General features: G+C 40.8%; 2 protein-coding genes across 4 annotated transcripts; both read right to left on the bottom strand.

The window, feature by feature from the left end:
• Positions 1 to 124: 124 nt before the first annotated feature.
• Positions 125 to 3,724, bottom strand: catip (ciliogenesis associated TTC17 interacting protein). Of its 2 annotated transcripts, none has more exons than XM_026150530.2 (9): positions 3,336 to 3,724; positions 3,007 to 3,189; positions 2,862 to 2,917; positions 2,664 to 2,750; positions 2,290 to 2,457; positions 2,077 to 2,201; positions 926 to 1,002; positions 764 to 831; positions 125 to 663 (listed from the first exon to the last, which is right to left on the bottom strand). In XM_026150530.2, the coding sequence occupies exons 1-9, from the start codon at positions 3,451 to 3,453 to the stop codon at positions 475 to 477; spliced, it is 1,071 nt and encodes a 356-aa protein (XP_026006315.2). In that variant the 5' UTR covers positions 3,454 to 3,724; the 3' UTR covers positions 125 to 474. The 2 variants fall into 2 exon arrangements, with proteins under 2 accessions (XP_026006315.2, XP_026006314.2); XM_026150529.2 differs by having other exon boundaries at positions 764 to 834; positions 3,336 to 3,715.
• Positions 3,725 to 6,808: 3,084 nt separating this feature from the next.
• Positions 6,809 to 13,833, bottom strand: LOC113010036 (caspase-8-like). 2 transcript variants are annotated; one of them, XM_080292615.1, is made up of 7 exons: positions 13,293 to 13,833; positions 8,685 to 8,950; positions 8,216 to 8,559; positions 8,099 to 8,130; positions 7,871 to 7,973; positions 7,245 to 7,788; positions 6,809 to 7,156 (listed from the first exon to the last, which is right to left on the bottom strand). In XM_080292615.1, the coding sequence occupies exons 3-7, from the start codon at positions 8,550 to 8,552 to the stop codon at positions 7,018 to 7,020; spliced, it is 1,155 nt and encodes a 384-aa protein (XP_080148741.1). In that variant the 5' UTR covers positions 8,553 to 8,559; positions 8,685 to 8,950; positions 13,293 to 13,833; the 3' UTR covers positions 6,809 to 7,017. The 2 variants fall into 2 exon arrangements, with proteins under 2 accessions (XP_080148741.1, XP_080148742.1); XM_080292616.1 differs by having other exon boundaries at positions 8,099 to 8,115.
• Between the last annotated feature and the right edge of the window lie 5,987 nt (positions 13,834 to 19,820).

Genomic DNA, 19,820 nt, shown 5'->3' with positions numbered 1-19,820 from the left:
ACATTCACACACAAACTGTAGCGTTAGTGAGCTGACCAATATATTTTTCGCTTCACACTTGGCTACATGAGTTTACTAAGCTCAACTACAGCACATACTGGCACGTCTTTCATAATAAAATCCGTTTGTTTAGCATTGTAAACCTTTATTTTGAACTCCCATGCTTCTTTTTTTTTCTTAAACACATATTTATCGGCAGAGGGCTTTGCCCAAACGTGTACAAGAAACCCAAACTACTGAAACAGAAAAAAAAAAACCCCAAACTTTATTTATCTGTCTTTTACTGGAAAGATCACAACGTTTGAGTTTTGATCGTTTGTGTTCCTCTCCACCAAATGTCCACAGATACAACTAATAGTCAGTCACTCGGAATAAAAAACAAAATAACTTTCTAAATGTCAGTGAAGATTATTCTCATGAACAAACATATATGAATCTTATAAAGAGACAGTTTGTGAGCATGTGATAATGTGACTAGAGGGACTGGGCTTCCTGGTCTGCGTCTGCAGGATGATTGGAGGCAAAAGGGGTGAAGTACTCTCTGGCAAACAGAAAGACGTCGTCTGGTTTCCTCAACAACAGCAACTGCAGGAAGTCAGATATTAGTGCTCGAATCTCTGGATGCTGTCTCAAGTATGAGGAGTGGTCGGCCTTAAGCTCTTCCTGCCAAAACAAGACATAAACACACATTCATTTTCTGCTCAGATGGTCAGTAGAGTAATGGAAGTCTAGTATTAATCTCCTGTTGCACATGACCGGCTACCTTTCTGTCCAGAAACTTAGAACGCATCTGCATGTCTTCCTCCCACACAAGGGGGATCTTCTTGAAATCTACTGTAAAATTACAAATACACAAATATCACTGAATCTTTCATTGGAATCATACCTCTTATGTGTGAATATGTGTGTGGGCGATGTGTGTAACCTTTTTCTGCCTTTGATGGCAACTCTAGAAGTCTCATGGTGACTGGTGACCCCACCTGAACTCTGGTCACCAGATGCCTGATCAGAGAATATAACGAGTCAAATTGAAAGCACTAGTGTAACACATAACAACAATAATAGCACTTACTTGTTATTCAGAAACCGCTTGAGTTAAACCAGAAAGTTCTCATGTATCACCAATATTCTTTCGCATACAAAAATCAGATGTGTCCTATTCCGTAGGTATATCTACACTTTATGGGAACCTTTCCCTTCAAAATGATCATTTTTAGAAACTGAATAGTTCCTAAGATGTCAAGGACACAAAGCAATTAACTATTCTACTATAGCTAATGTTATAGTTTGGACCCACAAAGAAGAAGCATCAATGGCTCCATTAGCAGTGGTTAATAGTTTTGGCTAACATGTGAAAGATCTCTAGTTTAAGACCAGGAGGTGACATAAATCACAAGCAGGGTTGTACCAGGAAGGATGCCTAATCAAACATGTGGGAAATAGTAGAAATTCTTCTTTTATTTACCCCTTTCCCTGTTTCATCCACACCTCTTTAACCTCACTTACTGTCGGAGTTTTCTTATCACTGGTGGGCTCCTTTGTTCCATACCTGAACTTACCTGGCACAGAGTATATAATGACTGCACTCCCTTCCACCTCACTCTGTTTGCTTCTGGACTGGGAGCAGCTAAGGTGAGTTAGCTTAATTTACTTATTTAGCTTTAAGTCAGTGACTTGAAATCTAACCTTGTTGGTCTTTTTAAGAGATTGCTAGTCCAAGTGTGGCAATCTTTTGTGTAATTTAAACTACCTTTTTCTACAAGTTAAATAAACCCAACCACTGGGGAATCACTGATGGTTCATTCATACTGGTTGCCCATGCTGATAACAGTCCTCTCCTTTTAACCTCCTAACTAATGGATCCCTTGTGATTAAGGGAAGCATTCAATAAGTAGTGCTATTGTGTGATTAAAATGATTTGTTGTTTAGTCTACATTAGTGACCTCCTATCAGCAGTAGGTAATATAAACATGAAACTCAACAGTGGGCAGCTGCAGTCTGTCTGGTGCACAGAGGGAGGCAGTAACACAGTCCAACATGTGTGGGATGATGGAGAGGTACATATATTAAGCTTACCCATCATCCAGGAAGTAGCACTGCCAGGTACTGGGGCTGCCCTCCATGGACTGAATAATCCTCTCTACCCCAAATACATCCAGGAGCTCACCCCCGACCTCTAGCTGCCTCTGATCCAGCTCTCTCTGAGCACAAAAGAGACCACAATCAGAGCTCAGTACTCAAACAAGTTACTGATGGACCAGGATGTCTTACACAGGCATAAAGACTTACAAAAGAGGTGTTAATTATGTGTAATCCTGGGTCTAAGGAGACAAACGTCATGTTTTCTGGCATCTTCCTCCTCAGAGCGATCAGGCGCATCAACAGCAAGCTAGAGCCCTCAGTTACCAGCCCTCTCAGGACAGACATGGGGTAGGACATGCTCTCTTCTGTCACCTCCTGTACACACACACACACACACACACACACACACACGCACGCGCGCACACAAATGACAACATGCAGTAAATGCGCAACAGTAAGTAAAGATTTTGTAAATACTGGACTAACTCTTGCAAAGAGAGCGTGGAAGTTGCTCTGAATGACTGTGGTACTGTTTCATTAATATATTAGTGAGTTGACCTATAAAGCAGTGGTTATCTGACCTCTCCCACAGTCGTAACCTTATGGATCACCATCAGCCCATCACACTGCACCATGTGACACCTCTTGTCCACACTATGGCCCTCAAGCTGAGGAGAGAAGTATAGAAGCACATCAAAGGTGCAATATTTCCACTTAATGCATCTGCTGAGCTGAGTCAATGTAAAAAGAAACAGCCCGGAAAGGATTCAGCGACTCACCTTGACATATTCATGGTGATCTTCCTCCAGCACCTCCAGGTCAGTCGTTAGGTAGGCTTAAACAGAGTAAAGGGTATGAAGAGAAATACTAACAACAGGAAACAGCAAAGATCAGTTTGTCCTAGCATCCTCTGCCTGCTGTCACCTGTCACTGCTGTCCCACAGGGGCAGTCATCAATGGCTCCGTGGCTCTGAGCATGAAGCATCATGCATGGCTGCTCTCTCCGGGCAAACTCCACCGTCACACTGAACTCCCCCAGCTCTCTCCCCCCCTCTGATACAGTCACCAGCGAGTCTGCAAACACACACTTCTGCAGCTCGGCAGGCTCTGAGAAGCGAAGGGACACAGAAGGTAAAGCCAAAGTGGACAGATTCAAATATCTGTAATGATTTCACGGTTTTTTGCTTTTCAGGTAGTTTTGGACTCAGCTGTTTCCTACCGACCATATTAGCCTAAATTGGATGCGAACTCACCGATGCCGGACATGAACGTGACAGCTTCGTCAGAGGTTTCCAGCTCCTGTCGCTGTTCAGGTCCTTCAGTCCCCGCTGAAAAACCCACAGCAGTCTGTTCACCCAGCGTGGCTTCCATCTTTAAAACAGCCTGAAAAGTGTGTGGGAGCAACTTCACAGGACACTCGCCTGCCTCGACAGACAGTCTGTCTGGGTAATTTTATGCAAAGCAGTCTTATCCCACACTTTTCCTGCTTAGCATTTTTCTGCTACGGAAGGGAAGCTGGCGACCAAATCTCTGTTGGCATGGCAACGACGCTGGAGTACCGTAAAGACCATTGTATGTGTACATTGTAGGCTGACTATTCACCACCAAATCTAGAGGAAGGAATTATACAAAAATAGAGGCGCTGTACATAAGCTAATAAAAAAACAAAACAAAGAACACTGATTACTATTCCTCCTAAAAACCAGCAAATAATTTTTGTGAATTAATCTACTTAAGTCTGAGATCTTTACATCAAGCAAACAATTATGCAATACAATATATAATAGTGAATTCAGATCATAATTCTGATTGCAAAAGCTGCTAGACAGAACAATCTTAAAAACAGTCCTACTGTATTGTCAGGAGGACATCCTGGGCCACATTTGTGGGGGTCAGTCTAGCAGGCAACATGCTTGCTTTTCAAAATGATGGCCATTTCACATGTTATAGCAACAAGGGAGCTTAAGTGGGTTTTTTTTTAAATTTGATCATTTTATTTTTTTTATTTAAAAGGGACAGTGCAGTTTAACATATTTCAAGTGCAAGACATGAAACTGATGTGCCGCACACAGGTTTATAGCTACTGCTAATTTTCAACAATTGTCCCTTGTTGGGCTTACAATCTAAATAGATACATTTGTAGATATTATGTTTCTGTTGCTAAAAGTCGATTTTTTTTCATTCAATATTCTTGGGGATTCTTATTTTGAATTTAGTAGGACTTCAGAAATGTACAGTAAACCTATCCCACTTAACCAATTGTTACGGCCCTAGCAGGGCCTCCTCCTGAAGGTGCCTGTGTGGGCGTGTCCCACCACCTCTTTTGCCTGAGGTGCCATCTTTCCCTGTTACACAGCTGACTCACATCAGTAATTAAAAGTATTTAAGCCCAGGGAAAGGTGAGCTCTGGGCTAGAGTGCCAGTAGTGTGGTTACAGCTAGTGAGCTGAGTGGGTGTTGTGTTTGCAGCTAGTGAGCTGTGTTTTTGGTGGTTTTCAGCTAGTGAGCTGCTCTCTTTCTTTTTGGCTTACGTTTTACTTTATTGACCAACACCTAAGTTTTGTTTGTTTTCTTAAATGGTGATAGCGGCTTGTCCGTCTCTTTTACTTGGTATGAATTGAGACTTTAATACTCTTTAATTTACCCTTTTGCCTCCTTGACTCCTTTTTCTGACCCGGTCACTTTTGTTACTTCCCCCTCCCCGCCTAGACCCCTCAGGGGAACGTAACAAAATGTTTGATTCAGTGTCCTTTGTAGTGGACAGCAAGACTCCCACATCAAAGTCAAGTCAAAGTCAAAGTCAACTTTATTTGTCGATTCTTCCACATGTACAAGACATACGGAGAATAGAAATTGCGTTACTCTTCAATCCCTAGATAAATAGCAAATGAACATTTAAATATATTTAAATATAAAAGTGATTTAAAAAATGCAAGTAAAATAATTAAAAAGTAAAAATTTAAATAAATACAATTTTACATATAACAAGAAAGCTATACAATATACAATATAATGGGTAAGTGACATTGAGTGTAAACCAGGCAGAGTAGTGCAAATAGGCAAATAGTGCAAATGGAGATTTAGTAGTGTACGGTAAGAGAAAGTGTAACAACAAAGTCTTATGAGGTAATGGCAGTCCAATGCTCCACAAAGTGACTGGTAACTGGTGCAGGCCAGTGAGTGAGTCAGAGAGTGTGTGTGTTTGTGTGTGTGTGACAGAGTTCAGTGAGACCGTGGAGGAGAGAGGGGAGAGGGGGCAGAATCGGGAGGGAGTTAAGCTTCCTGACAGCCTGATGGATGAAGCTGTCCTTCAGCCTGCTGGTCCTGGCCTGGAGACTCCGCAGTCTCCTCCCCGACGGCAGCAGCTTGAAGAAGCTTTGCATTGGGTGTGTGGGATCAGCCGCTATGCAAAGGGCTTTTTTAGTGAGACGGGTGCTGTAAATGTCCTGGAGGGAGGGGAGAGAGACACCAATGATCCTCTCTGCAGCTCTCACTATGCGTTGGAGGGTTCTATGACAGGACGCATTGCAGGCTCCAAACCACACAGTGATGCAGCTCGACAGGATGCTCTCGATGGTGCCTCTGTAGTAACAATTGTTATGTCACACATTTTCAATCTGTGTCCACACTTCAGGAAGCAGAGGGCTGAGTGATGTAGAGTTCTTTTAAATTCTGGATTTCACTCAGTCAGACTTGCATATAGGATGAGGCGGAGGAGTGCAGGGAGGTGAGAGTCAGAGGGCACACCAGCTTCTGAGGAGCCTGAGAAGGAAGCCACTGTCACTTATGGACAAGCGTGTAACCAAAGGTGTTTTTTGGCTCTACCCGTTCTTTCTTTATGGATTCAATTTCAACCCTATTAACACTGGGTTGAAAGACTAACAATAAACATGAAAACAGGGCAACTCTGTCTATAACCACCATGACTGGAGGATCACTGATTACATCAGTGATCAGACAGCCAGGTTCTTGAAAGTGTCAAAGCACACAAACCAAAGGGAGATGCTCATCTCTGCAGGCAGCCCAAACATTTATAAGCTGCATATCATACGTTAATATCTATGACATGACTTGACTCTGGATATATTCAGTACTATTTATAGCAATTTCAATGCATATAGACAGATTGTTTAAGACTGTTACTTTCCAGCACTGACAAGATGACTTCAATGTGTGATCAGACGATAGAAGGCCAGTGCAGATGTTTCCTACAGCACTTACGCAATATCTATTAACCATAATAGGCTTCAGCTGTGGTCTCTTTGCTCCAGCACAGACTACTCAAACACTGGGATGTCCTTCTCTGAACTTCACCTTCCTTTTTTAAATCAAGTATTTCCCTTCATCTAACAGTTCAGAGATCCACATGAAAAAAACAAAACAAAATGAGGGACAGAATAAAATAAACAACATTTTTGAAAAAAGGTTTTGCTGGAACATTTTTCTTTCAACCACATATGGTAGCCATGGTAACTTTCAGGATTTGTGGAGGGAGAAATCAAGTCAAACAGTTCTGAAGCAAACTGATGTATTCTGAGAGAATTAAAAGACATAACAATTGTTACTATCAGGAGACCGTTGTGAGATTTGTTTGAAATAAAAGTAACCTTTTTGATTGATTAAGTAATGTTACTAGGTTTAAGAATGTAAAGGCTCAGTTTAGGAAAAGCACCCGTGAAGCTCTACTGCAGCACATGTAAAAACCTCCCAACACAAATAACACCAGGTGTGTTCCCAGTCTGAGATTTATTCTTTGATATAAAACTGCTACAGTATAAAATGCAGCACCTCAATGCGAGATTCAGATTTAGAAAAATAAAAGATTTAAAATGATGACAGAAAGATGGAAAATATAAAGGAAACATTTTAAGAAACATAATAAGTAATCATGCATCCCTAGTTGCACAGTAAGATGTGCTGTATTTCCATGATGACTTCAGGTGCGCTGAGGTGGCAGCACAAGTTTCTTTCTCAGGGTGAATCTCACTTCAGGCATCTGCTTGGCCAACGAGGAGGTCTCTCTATGTGCTACATCATCGTTCACGTAGTGGAGGATGGAGACGATGTCTTCGCCCCTAAGAGCATTTATAGAGATACAAAAACATGTTGATATCACTGTCAGGGTCAGTGTGCACATGTGTTTGGTGATTTTAAAACAATTACCTGGGACAGCGCTCCTTCAGCTGCTCACAAAGAGACTGAACGAACCAGCTTCCATCGACTATATGTCGATGTGCAGCATGATCTTCAACAGTGGCCATGGCAACCAGAACATCAGCTTCCTCAGGGATGGTCAATGGTGAAGTATCATCATCAGTCTCCATCAGCTGCGCTCCACGCTGTATGTTACTTCCTTGGCAGGCCTGGATCAGGAACACTTTGGGCTTACCGGTGAGGACGGACTGGTCACACCCCCTGAACTTTCGGGTAATTTCTTTAATGGGGAGGGGGTTCCTGTCAGTTCCCAAAACTACACCCTTTTTTCCGTGACTCAGAATAGAGCAGATGAAAGCATCACCGTGCTCAAGGACCTGCTGAGGATCAACAAAGCTGCTGCCATCCCACTCTTTTAAGTTGAACTTCTGCAGCTGAGACATGTCTGCCAGGGAAGCAACAAACGTCAGTGCCTGATCCATCTGATCCTTGTTCAGGTCTTCACACATCAGCACTCTGAAGCCCAGACACCTGAACACCTCTGCCAAGCTTTCTGCAAAAAATGTAATTAGAGAAAAATATTTAAGCACCAGATACTAACAAGAAAGAATAAAAAATCTGCCCCTGAAACTTACGGGCGTCTTTATCTGTCCCTCTTCTCTGTGAACCATCCTTGAAGTTCTTATTGTTTATGATCACGCAGAGGCCGACGGGCCGGCTAATGATTTGATAAACATCCTAAAGAGTGGACACCAAGATTTTACATGTGTTACTACAGGATGCGTAACCACAGAATTTCATCTACATATCTGCCTCAAGCAATGTCACAAGTGTAGGAGGCTGTTTCTGCATCACCATCTTACCTGTGACATATTCCCATCTTGTAGCAGAACATGTGAGGGAAGAACAATAAAACTGAGGTAAACAACCAAACACAACAGGAGACACAGTGTTTCTATACTGTATTACGTGTGTGTTACCGTGCTGACATGAAGACACTTGGACAGGCTCGGATAAAAGGGGGGTACAACTCAGCTGTAAACTCGCCAGCAGAGGGAAAGTTTCTTTAATGCCGCCATCGGTTTGCAGGAGGTTCAGGAAGTCTTTGCATTTATCTTCTCCTTTATTCATGATCGTATCCACGAGCTCAATGACGTGTGTCTCCACATTTGCACTGTTGATGCTTTTAAGATTCTTGTACTCCCGCTGAGTGATCAGGTTATTCTCATAAACTTTGCTGAGAATTAGCCCGTGGTCTCCGGACAGAATCTCATGAATGGCTGTTTTATTGCTCCTTATTGCATTTTGGGCCGACATGCTGAATCTGCGCAAAGGAAAGAGTCAGAGGTGATCCTAAAAACTACTGTCTATGAGAAGGAAGTGGTTTACTACAGCTTACTATCGTAATAATAGCTGCACATTATATTACATAAAACGTAATTCTCTTACGGTCAGTTGGAACTTCTGCTGTCCTTGAAAACGAAACCTCGTTCCTTCTTTCAAATAACATTGAGCTCGAAACTCTCCCGCCTTCTGAGAACAGACTCGGAAGTGACGCAGATCCTCCAATAACGACTACACGCTATACAATAGCGCCCTCTCCTTCTGGACAGCAGGAATAACAGGTTTACAGCCTTTGGTGTAGCACTGAGAAGAAGCTGTGCTGCAGCATCCCTGTCGCAGCAGAGAGTATTCCCCACAAATCCCCCACCCTGCTGCAAAAACGCACAGTATTATTACACAAACATAACATATTTTGTAAAGATCTCACAGTGAATTTCACACTGAATTTATCCGTGTGTGCGTGTGTGTGCACGCCCATGTGCAACTGTACATTGTAAATCATGATTAAAAGACATAAAAGCTGCATTTTAAGAAATAAATTTATGGAGCGCATTGTAGTTACCATGATAATTTATTTGGTGAAGGCAGACCCTTTGTATATGTGGAAAACAAACCACATATCTGCCAACCTGCTGCCTCAGGCTCAGGTGTTCCACTCCCATTGCCCCATTCCCACACACTGATATCTGAGGATGGAGGTTAGTTATTTTATGTCACAAAACAAGTGGAATTGTGTAAGGAAAAAAAAATCTTTCCTTTTTGCTAAGGCATATAGGATTCCCATGATGCATTGAGTATTTCTTCCTCAGTCACATTTCTCACTCACTGTGTGTTAATAGACCTCGCTGCATTGAATTATTAATCTTCAGCTCTCTTCCACAGCATGTCTTTTATCCTGTCTTCCTTCCCTCACCCCAACTGGTTGCAGCAGATGGCCGCCCCTCAGGGCCGTGCAGAGAGGTTTAAAGGGGCGGGTGCTCAAAGTTAAAAAGGGGCACATTGAACCAGGCTGAATAACAACAACACACATTCATCAAGAATCTAATATGGGAAGGGCAGGGCTGTGTTGATCTGAGACTGTAGACATTAAAAAGACTACTGTAGACTACGTACGACTCTGGATACTGTAGCTCCTGTGAAAACTAAGGCCTCAAATCAGAAGTACCTGACTCCGTGGTATAATTCTGAAACACGTACCCTAAAGCAGATGACTCGTAATCTGGAGAGGAAATGGCGTGTCACAAATCTAGAGGATCATCATTTAGCCTGGAGAAATAGTTTGCTGCTTTATAAGAAAGCCCTCCGCAAAGCCAGAACATCTTACTATTCATCACTGATTGAAGAAAATAAGAACAACCCTAGGTTTCTCTTCAGCACTGTAGCCAGGCTGACAAAAAGTCAGAGCTCTTTTGAGCCAACCATCCCTTTAACGTTAACTAGTAATGACTTCATGAACTTCTTCACAAATAAAATTTTTATCATTAGAGAAAAAATTACCAATAATCATCCCACAGATGTAATATTATCTACAGCTACTCTTAGTACCATTGATATTAAGTTAGACTCTTTTTCTCAAATTGATCTTTCTGAGTTAACTTCAATAATTACTTCCTCCAAACCATCAACGTGTCTTTTAGACCCCATTCCTACAAAACTGCTCAAAGAAGTCCTGCCATTAATTAATTCTTCGATCTTAAATATGATCAACCTATCTCTAATAATCGGCTATGTACCACAGGCCTTCAAGCTGGCTGTAGTTAAACCTTTACTCAAAAAGCCATCTCTAGACCCAGCAGTCTTAGCTAATTATAGGCCAATCTCCAACCTTCCTTTCATATCAAAAATCCTTGAAAGAGTAGTTGTCAAACAGCTAACAGATCATCTGCAGAGGAATGGTTTATTTGAAGAGTTTCAGTCAGGTTTCAGAGCTCAGCACAGCACAGAAACAGCTTTAGTGAAGGTTACAAATGATCTTCTTATGGCCTCTGACAGTGGACTCATCTCTGTGCTTGTCCTGCTAGACCTCAGTGCAGCGTTCGATACTGTTGACCATAATATCCTATTAGAGCGATTAGAACATGCTGTAGGTATTACAAGTACTGCGCTGCAGTGGTTTGTATCATATCTATCTAATAGACTCCAATTCGTGCATGTAAATGGAGAGTCCTCTTCACACACTGAGGTTAATTATGGAGTTCCACAGGGTTCAGTGCTAGGACCAATTCTGTTTACATTATACATGCTTCCCTTAGGCAGTATCATTAGAAGACATAGCATACATTTTCACTGCTATGCAGATGACACCCAGCTCTATCTGTCCATGAAGCCAGATAACACACACCAATTAGTTAAACTGCAGGAATGTCTTAAAGACATAAAGACCTGGATGGCCGCTAACTTTCTGCTTCTTAATTCAGATAAAACTGAGGTTATTGTACTCGGCCCTGAAAATCTTAGAAATATGGTATCTAATCAGATTCTTACTCTGGATGGCATTACCTTGGCCTCCAGTAACGCGGTGAGGAACCTTGGAGTCATTTTTGACCAGGACATGTCCTTCAACGCACATATTAAACAAATATGTAAGACTGCTTTCTTCCATTTGCGCAACATCTCTAAAATTAGAAATATCCTGTCTCAGAGTGACGCTGAAAAACTAGTTCATGCATTTATTACTTCCAGGCTGGACTACTGTAATTCATTATTATCAGGATGTCCAAAAAACTCACTGAAAAGCCTTCAGCTAATCCAAAATGCTGCAGCAAGAGTCCTGACAGGGACTAGAAAGAGAGAGCATATTTCTCCTGTTTTGGCTTCCCTTCATTGGCTTCCTGTTAAATCCAGAATTGAATTCAAAATCCTGCTCCTCACATACAAGGTCTTAAATAATCAGGCCCCATCTTATCTTAATGACCTTGTAGTACCATATCACCCTATTAGAGCGCTCCGCTCTCGCTCTGCAGGCCTACTTGTTGTTCCTAGAGTATTTAAAAGTAGAATGGGAGGGAGAGCCTTCAGTTTTCAGGCCCCTCTTCTGTGGAACCAGCTTCCAGTTTGGATTCGGGAGACAGACACTATCTCTACTTTTAAGATTAGGCTTAAAACTTTCCTTTTTTCTAAAGCATATAGTTAGGGCTGGACCAGGTGACCCTGAATCCTCCCTTTGTTATGCTGCAATAGATGTAGGCTGCCGGGGGATTCCCATGATGCATTGAGTTTTTCCTTTCCAGTCACCTTTCTCACTCACTATGTATTAATAGACCTCTCTTCACTGAATCATACTTGTTATTAACCTCTGTCTCTCTTCCACAGCATGTCTTTTATCCTGTCTTCCTTCTCTCACCCCAACCGGTCGCAGCAGATGGCCGCCCCTCCCTGAGCCTGGTTCTGCCGGAGGTTTCTTCCTGTTAAAAGGGAGTTTTTCCTTCCCACTGTCGCCAAAGTGCTTGCTCATAGGGGGTCATATGATTGTTGGGTTTTTCTCTGTATCTATGAAGCGCCTTGAGGCGACTTTTGTTGTGATTTGGCGCTATATAAATAAAATTGAATTGAATTGAATTGAATTAAAAAGTCCATAGGAGAGATGGTAGCTGATTAAACAAGTGTCATGAGATAATAACAAAATGCAAAGATTGGTGACAGCGCTTGGAACCATAAGGCAACAAAAAACTGTGAGAAATAATTTAGGCTCTGCCTGTGAATCACTCTTTGCTTCTCTTCTTCCATCCCATCATTTCATATATCACTCTCCACTTGCTATGTGAGAACAAGGCACAACTTGCTATTGCAATAAACTATAATCTAATTATCCACACCTAACAACTCCTGCACTTAATCTATAATAAAATGATGACAGAAAAATGTTATAGCACTGCCTTTAGTAGCCTCACACAGCTCCTACTGTTTCCTCCTCATGTCCTTACCAGGCATGTCTGGACAATGTTATATCATGAGTAATATTTTTTTTTAAACTCCATCTAAATAAAACACACACATGCACGCACACACAGGGACATTTTAGACCTTCTTCAGAATACTGTACTATGGGCATCATGGTGCTGATCCAGAATCCTTACATTATTATTTATTACTAGAGCTACAATAATAAAGCAATGAGGAGGGGGAAGTAATAAATATGAAATAATGTATTTATGATGATTCCATTTGTTTCACTATCCACTCTGTGCAGGGGCAAAGCTTATTACTTTTTTAAACTGTAGAGATACAATCATTTTACTGCTGTAAAATCCAAATTTTGTCTTATTTAAAATATAAATCTAATATAATCTGCTTCTTAATGTATGTTCTTTAAAATACAGCTTGTGTTTTTTAATATATTATAATAATTATTATGTGGACATGCATATTAGACCGTTTTTTAGTGAAATATAATCCCTCCAGAAAGGCAGGAAAAGCCCGGAAACTTACTTTAAAACTAAATATGTTTCTAAATACTTTAAAACTAAATATGTTCCCTAAAACGGTGACAGAGCTACAGACCCATGAAAGCCTTACACAGGTAGCCAGCAGCTATGACCAGCACTACTTGTGCAGTTAATAAAAGGACAGGTAATGTTTGTCGCGCTGTTGCACACACAGCACGCTCGTTTGTTTCAGTTAGTCAGTTGCCACAAGACAGCTTACCAACGTGTACGTAATAAGCTAATACTCCTGGGTGCTACACACTACAGTTTACGCTGTACACCTACTTACTGGTTTTGTCGCATCAGTCTGTGTCTCTGAGTTAACTTGTGTTTCTCCTACAGCTCCGGACCGCTAAAAATGCGCGTGCTCTTTGTGAGCTCGTTCCCGGCTCGTAACCAGCGCGTTCTGCCGTCAAGGGCGATCATTGGTTAAATGTGATCATGTGACTGATGCAAGCCAGATCCTTTTATTTAGCAAAACTGTGATTAATAGTTAAATATTATTGTTGAGGGGCACAGACAGGACTCCGCACGCACACACACATAAAAAAAAAAAAAAAAAAAAATTGCCTCAACAAAAGGGCACTTTGGGCACCCATCAGGAAAGGGGCGGGTGCTCAAGCCCCTCTAGCCCCCCCCTCTGCACGTGCCTGCCGCCCCTCCCTGAGCCTGGTTCTGCTGGAAGTTTCTTCCTGTTAAAAGGGAGTTTTTCGCTTCAAACTGTGGCCAAAGTGCTTGCTCATAGGGGGTCATGTAGGGCTGGGTATCCTCACTGATTTCTAGAATGATTTGATTCCGATTCACAAGGTCCCGAATCGATTCGATCCACGATTCGATTCGATTCAACACTCGCAAGACTTTTTCAAAGGTGTGAGCATCACAGCAGATACCTTTGTGTCAAAGTAGCTGAAGATAAAACACAGAAAAACATGAAGGTGATTTTCCTGTCCGGGATTTTATAAAAATATTCTGCAGTACATCAAAAACGAAAGAAAACCATTAATCAACATATGAACATTACCTCTGAAGTTACAGAGGTTTTATTAGAGACACAGCTAAGTGTTTTGCATTTTGTATAATTTTAAAAAGTTTAAATTTGTTCAGTAGCCTATTGAACGACAGAAATTAGGTTTTCTAAGTAAAAGGGAAAAACAACAGTAGACTTGTGCATAACAAGCAAGCGAATAATGCAGAAAAAAGATTTTTAGCTGGGAAACTGTTCTATACAGAGAGCGCGAGAGAGAGAAAGAGCTGTGCATGAAGTGTGATTTTTATCGTGGTGGAAGCAAAACAGCAAAAGTCAGAGGGAATGCATGACGATGTTTATGTGAAGCGTAGTTTGGATCTTCTTTTGCTGCTGGTTCGGTCAATATTGTTTGGAGAGAGATAAAACTAACAGCTTTAGAATCAACGCAAAAGGGGCTTAAACATAAAGCGCGACCCGCCGAAACATCAGAATCAGCGAGGTGTCGGCTTTCAGCCCCGACCGTGTCCGTGCTGTCACTGATTCTGATCCGCTTTGTGTTTACGTCTTTGTGCAGAATCCGTGTACCTGCTCTCATTTACTGTTTTAGCTTTTGTGTGGATTAACCTGAGATTCTGGCATTTCGGGCAAAATTAATTTATATTAAAAAATCGATTCAGGATTTTAATGAATCGATATCACGTTATCCAAGCCAGAATCGATTTTAATCGATAAATTGATTATCAAAACCCACCCCTAGTCATATGATTGTTGGGTTTTTCTCTGAATGTATCATTGTAGGGTCAACCTTACAATATAAAGCGCCTTGAGGCGACTGATGTTGTGATTTGGTGCTATATAAATAAAATTGAATTGAATAGAACAAACAGCAGCCCGATATCAGTCAGAGCTGTCATTAAACAGAAGCTATGAACACAGCTCTCTTGAGTGGGCAATTGAAGAAGTTTGTTTCAAGTTTTAGATTTAGGTTGCTCTTCATATTGTTTTGATGCCACCAAAGAAGACTGTGTTGAAAAGCTTTCAGTAATGAACCGTTTTTCAGTACAAGCTTAAATGCTTCAGAAAGCTTCATTTAGCCTGCAGAAACACAAAGTCCATTGAGCCAAAATGGAAGGAAACACACGGGCAGACAAAAAGTACAACACAACAGAAAGCTAGGACAAACCGAGACTTTATATACAGACAGATGGAGCATTAAAAGAGAATGAGTCACATCTGGGGGAAAATAAGAAACAGGTGAAAATAATCAGATAACTAAACAGGGGAAGCAAAAACGCACAGGAGACAGACTAGAAAAATAAAACAGGAAATGGCGACTATAGATATGGATGAAACACGGGAACGTAAAATAAACTTAACCAAGGAACAGAATACGATCAAACTAGAATTATGAACAGAACAAAGACTACAGGTAAAAAGGCCTGAGGATATAGACATAATGAAACCAGCCATACTATAAAAATAAAAATTGCATAATTACAACAGACTAAGGGTCAAAGAAAAACCTAAAAATAACAGAAAATGAGCAGGAAAAAACAAAACAAACACACACACACACACACACACACACACACACACACACACACACACACACACACACACACACACACACACACACACACACACACACACACCAAAAACAAAATCAGTATATATAGTACATAGTATATAGTAACAAAATAAAAATAAAACAAATGCCGTTGTAACTGAACTAACTCCATAAAGGTTTAGTTTCACCAAACTAAAGAAAACAAGAAAACACCTGCAAATATTTTCTAAAAGTAGTGTTTGTTTTAAATTTAAAATATTGTACAACAAGACCAAGCTGCAAACGTGAACGCAATTCTTTTTTTCAACTGAAGCCTTTAATCGAACAATCAAACAAACAAATTGCCACTCTCTTATGGCCAGACACGTGACAGCTCTTCTGCTATCATTTTGTTCACATTTGAAATAAAAATGCAGACATAAGTGTACACATTAGTTTTTGAGTGCTAGTGAAAAGGGTTTTCTTTTTGTTTGTACTCTCTTGAGAATTTTTCTCCTCAAAATGCAACATTTGTACTTGCAAAAATTATTTACGTGCGCTTAGAATAGAGGCACATGATCTATAAGTCATTTCTAAATGTTAATGTTTGGTTTATTTCGGTGTTTTATTGGTTCCTGACTAAATCAGTTTGGCTTCATAACTGGACCGTTTAATTTAATATTGAAGCCTTACTCTGAGAGCTGTCAGTATACTTTGAATTTCACCCGTCATATTCCCCCCGATGTAAAATCTTCTGTTCTTATTTAAACGGCTGACTGTGAATTGAATTTAACATTAAAATATATTTTAATACAAGAAGAAACATTTTCACCGGGAGCAAAAATAGCATGTTAATAAGTGGACATCCTGAAGATTGTATTTTAAATATTGTTCAGTTCTCTTCCAAACACCAGCAGCTGTGTGTTGTAAGTTTTGAGTGTCTATTAAAATGAAAATAAAAGCATTCTAACATCTCACCTGTTTGTCTTTATTCAGGCATACATGTGTTTATTAATAGAGAGATTAAGCTTGTGTTTCTGACATGTAGTGGCTTTGCTTAACCGTATGAAGCTTATTAGACATTATGAAACAGATGATACGTAAAAGCAAATTTTGCCAAAGTGCTTAAGGTACTTTTTAATTATTTTTTTCTTAAAAAAAATCTACTACATTATGTGCATTTTTTTCATTTCATGTGTAATTTCCAATGCAAATATTAATCACAGTTACATTAAGAAGGAAACGCAGTAAAAACTCAGGAACGGAGATGTCATCACGTACACTGCCGTCCTCGGGAAGTCAGGACTCCCATGTGAATCGACAAAGTCCGGACTGGCGAGAGAATTGAGAAACTGCCATTATTTGTTGTATTTCGTCACTGGGAGCCTCCAAACATAAAAACTTGAGCCTAAACAGAAACACGTGAAAGGCAGTCCTGCTCGTGTATTCATCACCAGGAGATATCAAAGACATGAAAGGCAAAATCGTGTGCCATAGCCAGGGGTTAAAATGGGCCCGTGTTTTTATTTATTATTGCAATGGTGGCTGATAATGAAGTCGTCAGCAAAGAACAAGTGACTTTTAATGAACACAGCACATAAACATAGTTGAATGTAGTACAGCTTACATGTGTGTTTATCAGTTAGCCATCTTAACTATATTCCTGGACAGCATTATTCTTCGACAGTATTCCACAGTGGTGCAGTTTGGTATGTAGCGCAGTGAGTTTTAGGCCTCAGTAATGCAGTGCAACGTTGTTATTGTTAAGTGTGATTCATCACTAAGCTGTCAATCACTTGAGTTGACCTCATTTAAATCGATAATAAAATATAAATATTATACATATAAGAAACCCCAAAGAATAAATTCGAAACCGAATTGGTTAAGAAAGAACAAGCCCCGCCTCCCCCTGCTATTTACGTGCTCAGATGCAGCCTGAACACACACACACACACACACACACACACACACACACAGGTACTGTTTAAAGTTTAGTGTTAACCTGAGTCACTGATCATTTACAGTATTACAGAGTCTGGCAGTCTTTGCATGATGTCCACGTTACTGTAAGTTTCCAGCTGACTCTCAGCTGTGCCAGCAGGAAGGAGGCTCAATAAACCTGCATCCTGAGGTTTGTCATGCAGGATTAAATGAGGCAGACTTTGTTCAGACAGCTAGGATTGTATTTTACACTGACCCTAGATCAGTATAAGTATCATACAATGTAAACGAAGCACTGAAACTTGCACATATTTTTATAGATGCATTGAAGCTAATCGGGATATTTACTGTCAATCTGTGGCTGCGATTAATGACTTTACTGGAAACTTTATTAAGTAGTAACTCATTACTTCATCACAGAGGCTAATATTTCTGTCCTAAAATCGTTTAATCGTTTAAATAGTAACAGCCAGTGGCGGAGCGGGGGGTGGCTTAAAGTTAACAAATATGGTTTTTTATATTTATCAACCTAAAAAAATAAACATTTAGTCTGATTTGATGTTACAATTAAAAAAGTGTTTGTGTTTTTGATCTGAAGAATGTGTAAATATCTGGTTTCAACTGTATATTTGATGATGTTGATGTTTGGCTTGATTGTCAGCACAAAGAGGGAGAGAGAGGAACAGAGAGGGAGAGAGAGGAACAGAGAGGGAGAGAGAGAGAATGAGGACAGAACAGCGATGGAACAAGAGCAGGTGACACAGACATGTTAGTCAAATGGTTGTTTAACAAAAGTATCACCGTATCATAGGTACTCATGTATCTTGTACCTAGTGTTTCGTTTTAGGTTTGTTATTTTTCAAATTCTATATTTATTAAGTTATGCAGGATTGTTTGCACAACAAGGCTAAACAATTATATAAACTTTCAGTGTACTAAATAGTGGACTTTGGTAGAATTAAAAAAATAAGTGTAGTGCAGGTCTATGAAGATTTTTCGTGCTACTATCATCTAGTTCTGATTCTGATTCATGCATACTACCCTTTAGGGCTAAGCCCCGGGTGTATCAAATGTCTGCCTCCGCCTCTGGTAACAGCCTTATTGTAATATAAGCTAACCTTTACACCGTAATGTTAAGCTAGCACCATAAAGACAGTAAAACACATAATAATATCTAGAAATGCATCTTAAAGCTGTTATATTAGCACTTGTTCTATTACTAACGTAACCACATTAACATTATTGACACTCGCTGACTTTCCATAGTCGTTGATAAGTGAAGCAGATGGAGCCTGACCCTGCGTCGCATATTTGATGAATTAAACCTTGTGATCCACAAAACAGCACCGGCTTCGCTCATGCGCGATTCATTTGCAGTTTGGATGCATAGGTGTGAACATCTCCTGCCCTGATAGCAGCTGGGGGAGGACTATCCTCCGCCCATGAGCACTTTGGCACGAGTGAGGTGCCCACGGCAGCACCGCTGCTTGTTGAGAGCAAGAGTGATACGTGTTTTCATGTCAAAAAGTCGTCATAAATAAGTCTCCAATAACACCAGAATAAGTCTCCAGATTTTCTAGTCGCTTTTTAGGGGGAAAAAAGTCGCTAAGGGGGTCTGAAAACTCGCTAAATATAGCGACAAAGTCGCTAAGTTGGCAACACTGGTTAGGAGTGAGCACGTGTTGCAATGTATATTTGTACGTGTGATTTGGCTCTAGAAGAATGTACAAACAGCAAATGTGGGTTTCACTTGTCATTACACTTCAGCGGAAGTATCAACAGTGCATGCATTAACCTGGACATGGACAACAGCAGAGGTGGGCAGTAAAGACACCCAGGTGTCGTCCACATATCTGTACCAGTGGCTGGGTACTCTTCCTTTGAAAGAGCCAAGAGCCTTCCTTTCCACTTCCTCCATGTAAAGGTTGGCTACAATAGGTGACACGGGGGAGCCCATGGCACAGCCATGTTTTTGTCTGTAAAAGCCTTCGTTGTACTTGAAATATGTAGTGGTGAGGCAGAGGTCTAACAGTGTGCAGATCTGATCGGGTGTGAAGTTGGTCCTGTCCTCCAAGGAGCTGTCTTCTTGTAGTCGTTTTCTGACAGTCTCCACAGCCTCCGTGGTGGGTATGCAAGTGAAGAGAGAGACTACATCAAAGGACACCATGGTTTCATCTGGATCCAGGGTAAGTTTCTGGACCTTGTCGGTGAAGTCGGTGGAGTTCTTGATGTGGTGTGGGGTGTTCCCCACGAGAGGAGCAAGGATGGTAGCAAGGTGTTTAGCAATGTTATAAGTGGCTGAGTTTATGCTACTGACTATGGGTCTGAGTGGGACAGCTTCCTTGTGGATTTTAGGAAGTCCA

The sequence above is a fragment of the Astatotilapia calliptera genome, chromosome 18 (genome assembly GCF_964374335.1).
Source record: "Astatotilapia calliptera chromosome 18, fAstCal68.1, whole genome shotgun sequence".
Taxonomy (NCBI): Eukaryota; Metazoa; Chordata; class Actinopteri; order Cichliformes; family Cichlidae; genus Astatotilapia; species Astatotilapia calliptera.
The sequence above is the reverse complement of the archived record's forward strand: the minus strand, read 5'-3'. Positions and strand labels throughout refer to the sequence as shown.

Coding starts and splice junctions, on each gene's coding strand:
- catip (XM_026150529.2), bottom strand. CDS start 3,453: ATGGAAGCCACGCTGGGTGAACAGACTGCTGTGGGTTTTTCAGCGGGG. Junction 1,003..2,076: donor TGCTACTTCCTGGATGATGG/GTAAGCTTAATA, acceptor TTCTCTGATCAG/GCATCTGGTGACCAGAGTTC. Junction 664..763: donor CTAAGTTTCTGGACAGAAAG/GTAGCCGGTCAT, acceptor TTGTTTTGGCAG/GAAGAGCTTAAGGCCGACCA.
- LOC113010036 (XM_080292615.1), bottom strand. CDS start 8,552: ATGTCGGCCCAAAATGCAATAAGGAGCAATAAAACAGCCATTCATGAG. Junction 8,131..8,215: donor AGTGTCTTCATGTCAGCACG/GTAACACACACG, acceptor TTCTTCCCTCAC/ATGTTCTGCTACAAGATGGG. Junction 7,789..7,870: donor AGGGACAGATAAAGACGCCC/GTAAGTTTCAGG, acceptor CATTTTTTGCAG/AAAGCTTGGCAGAGGTGTTC.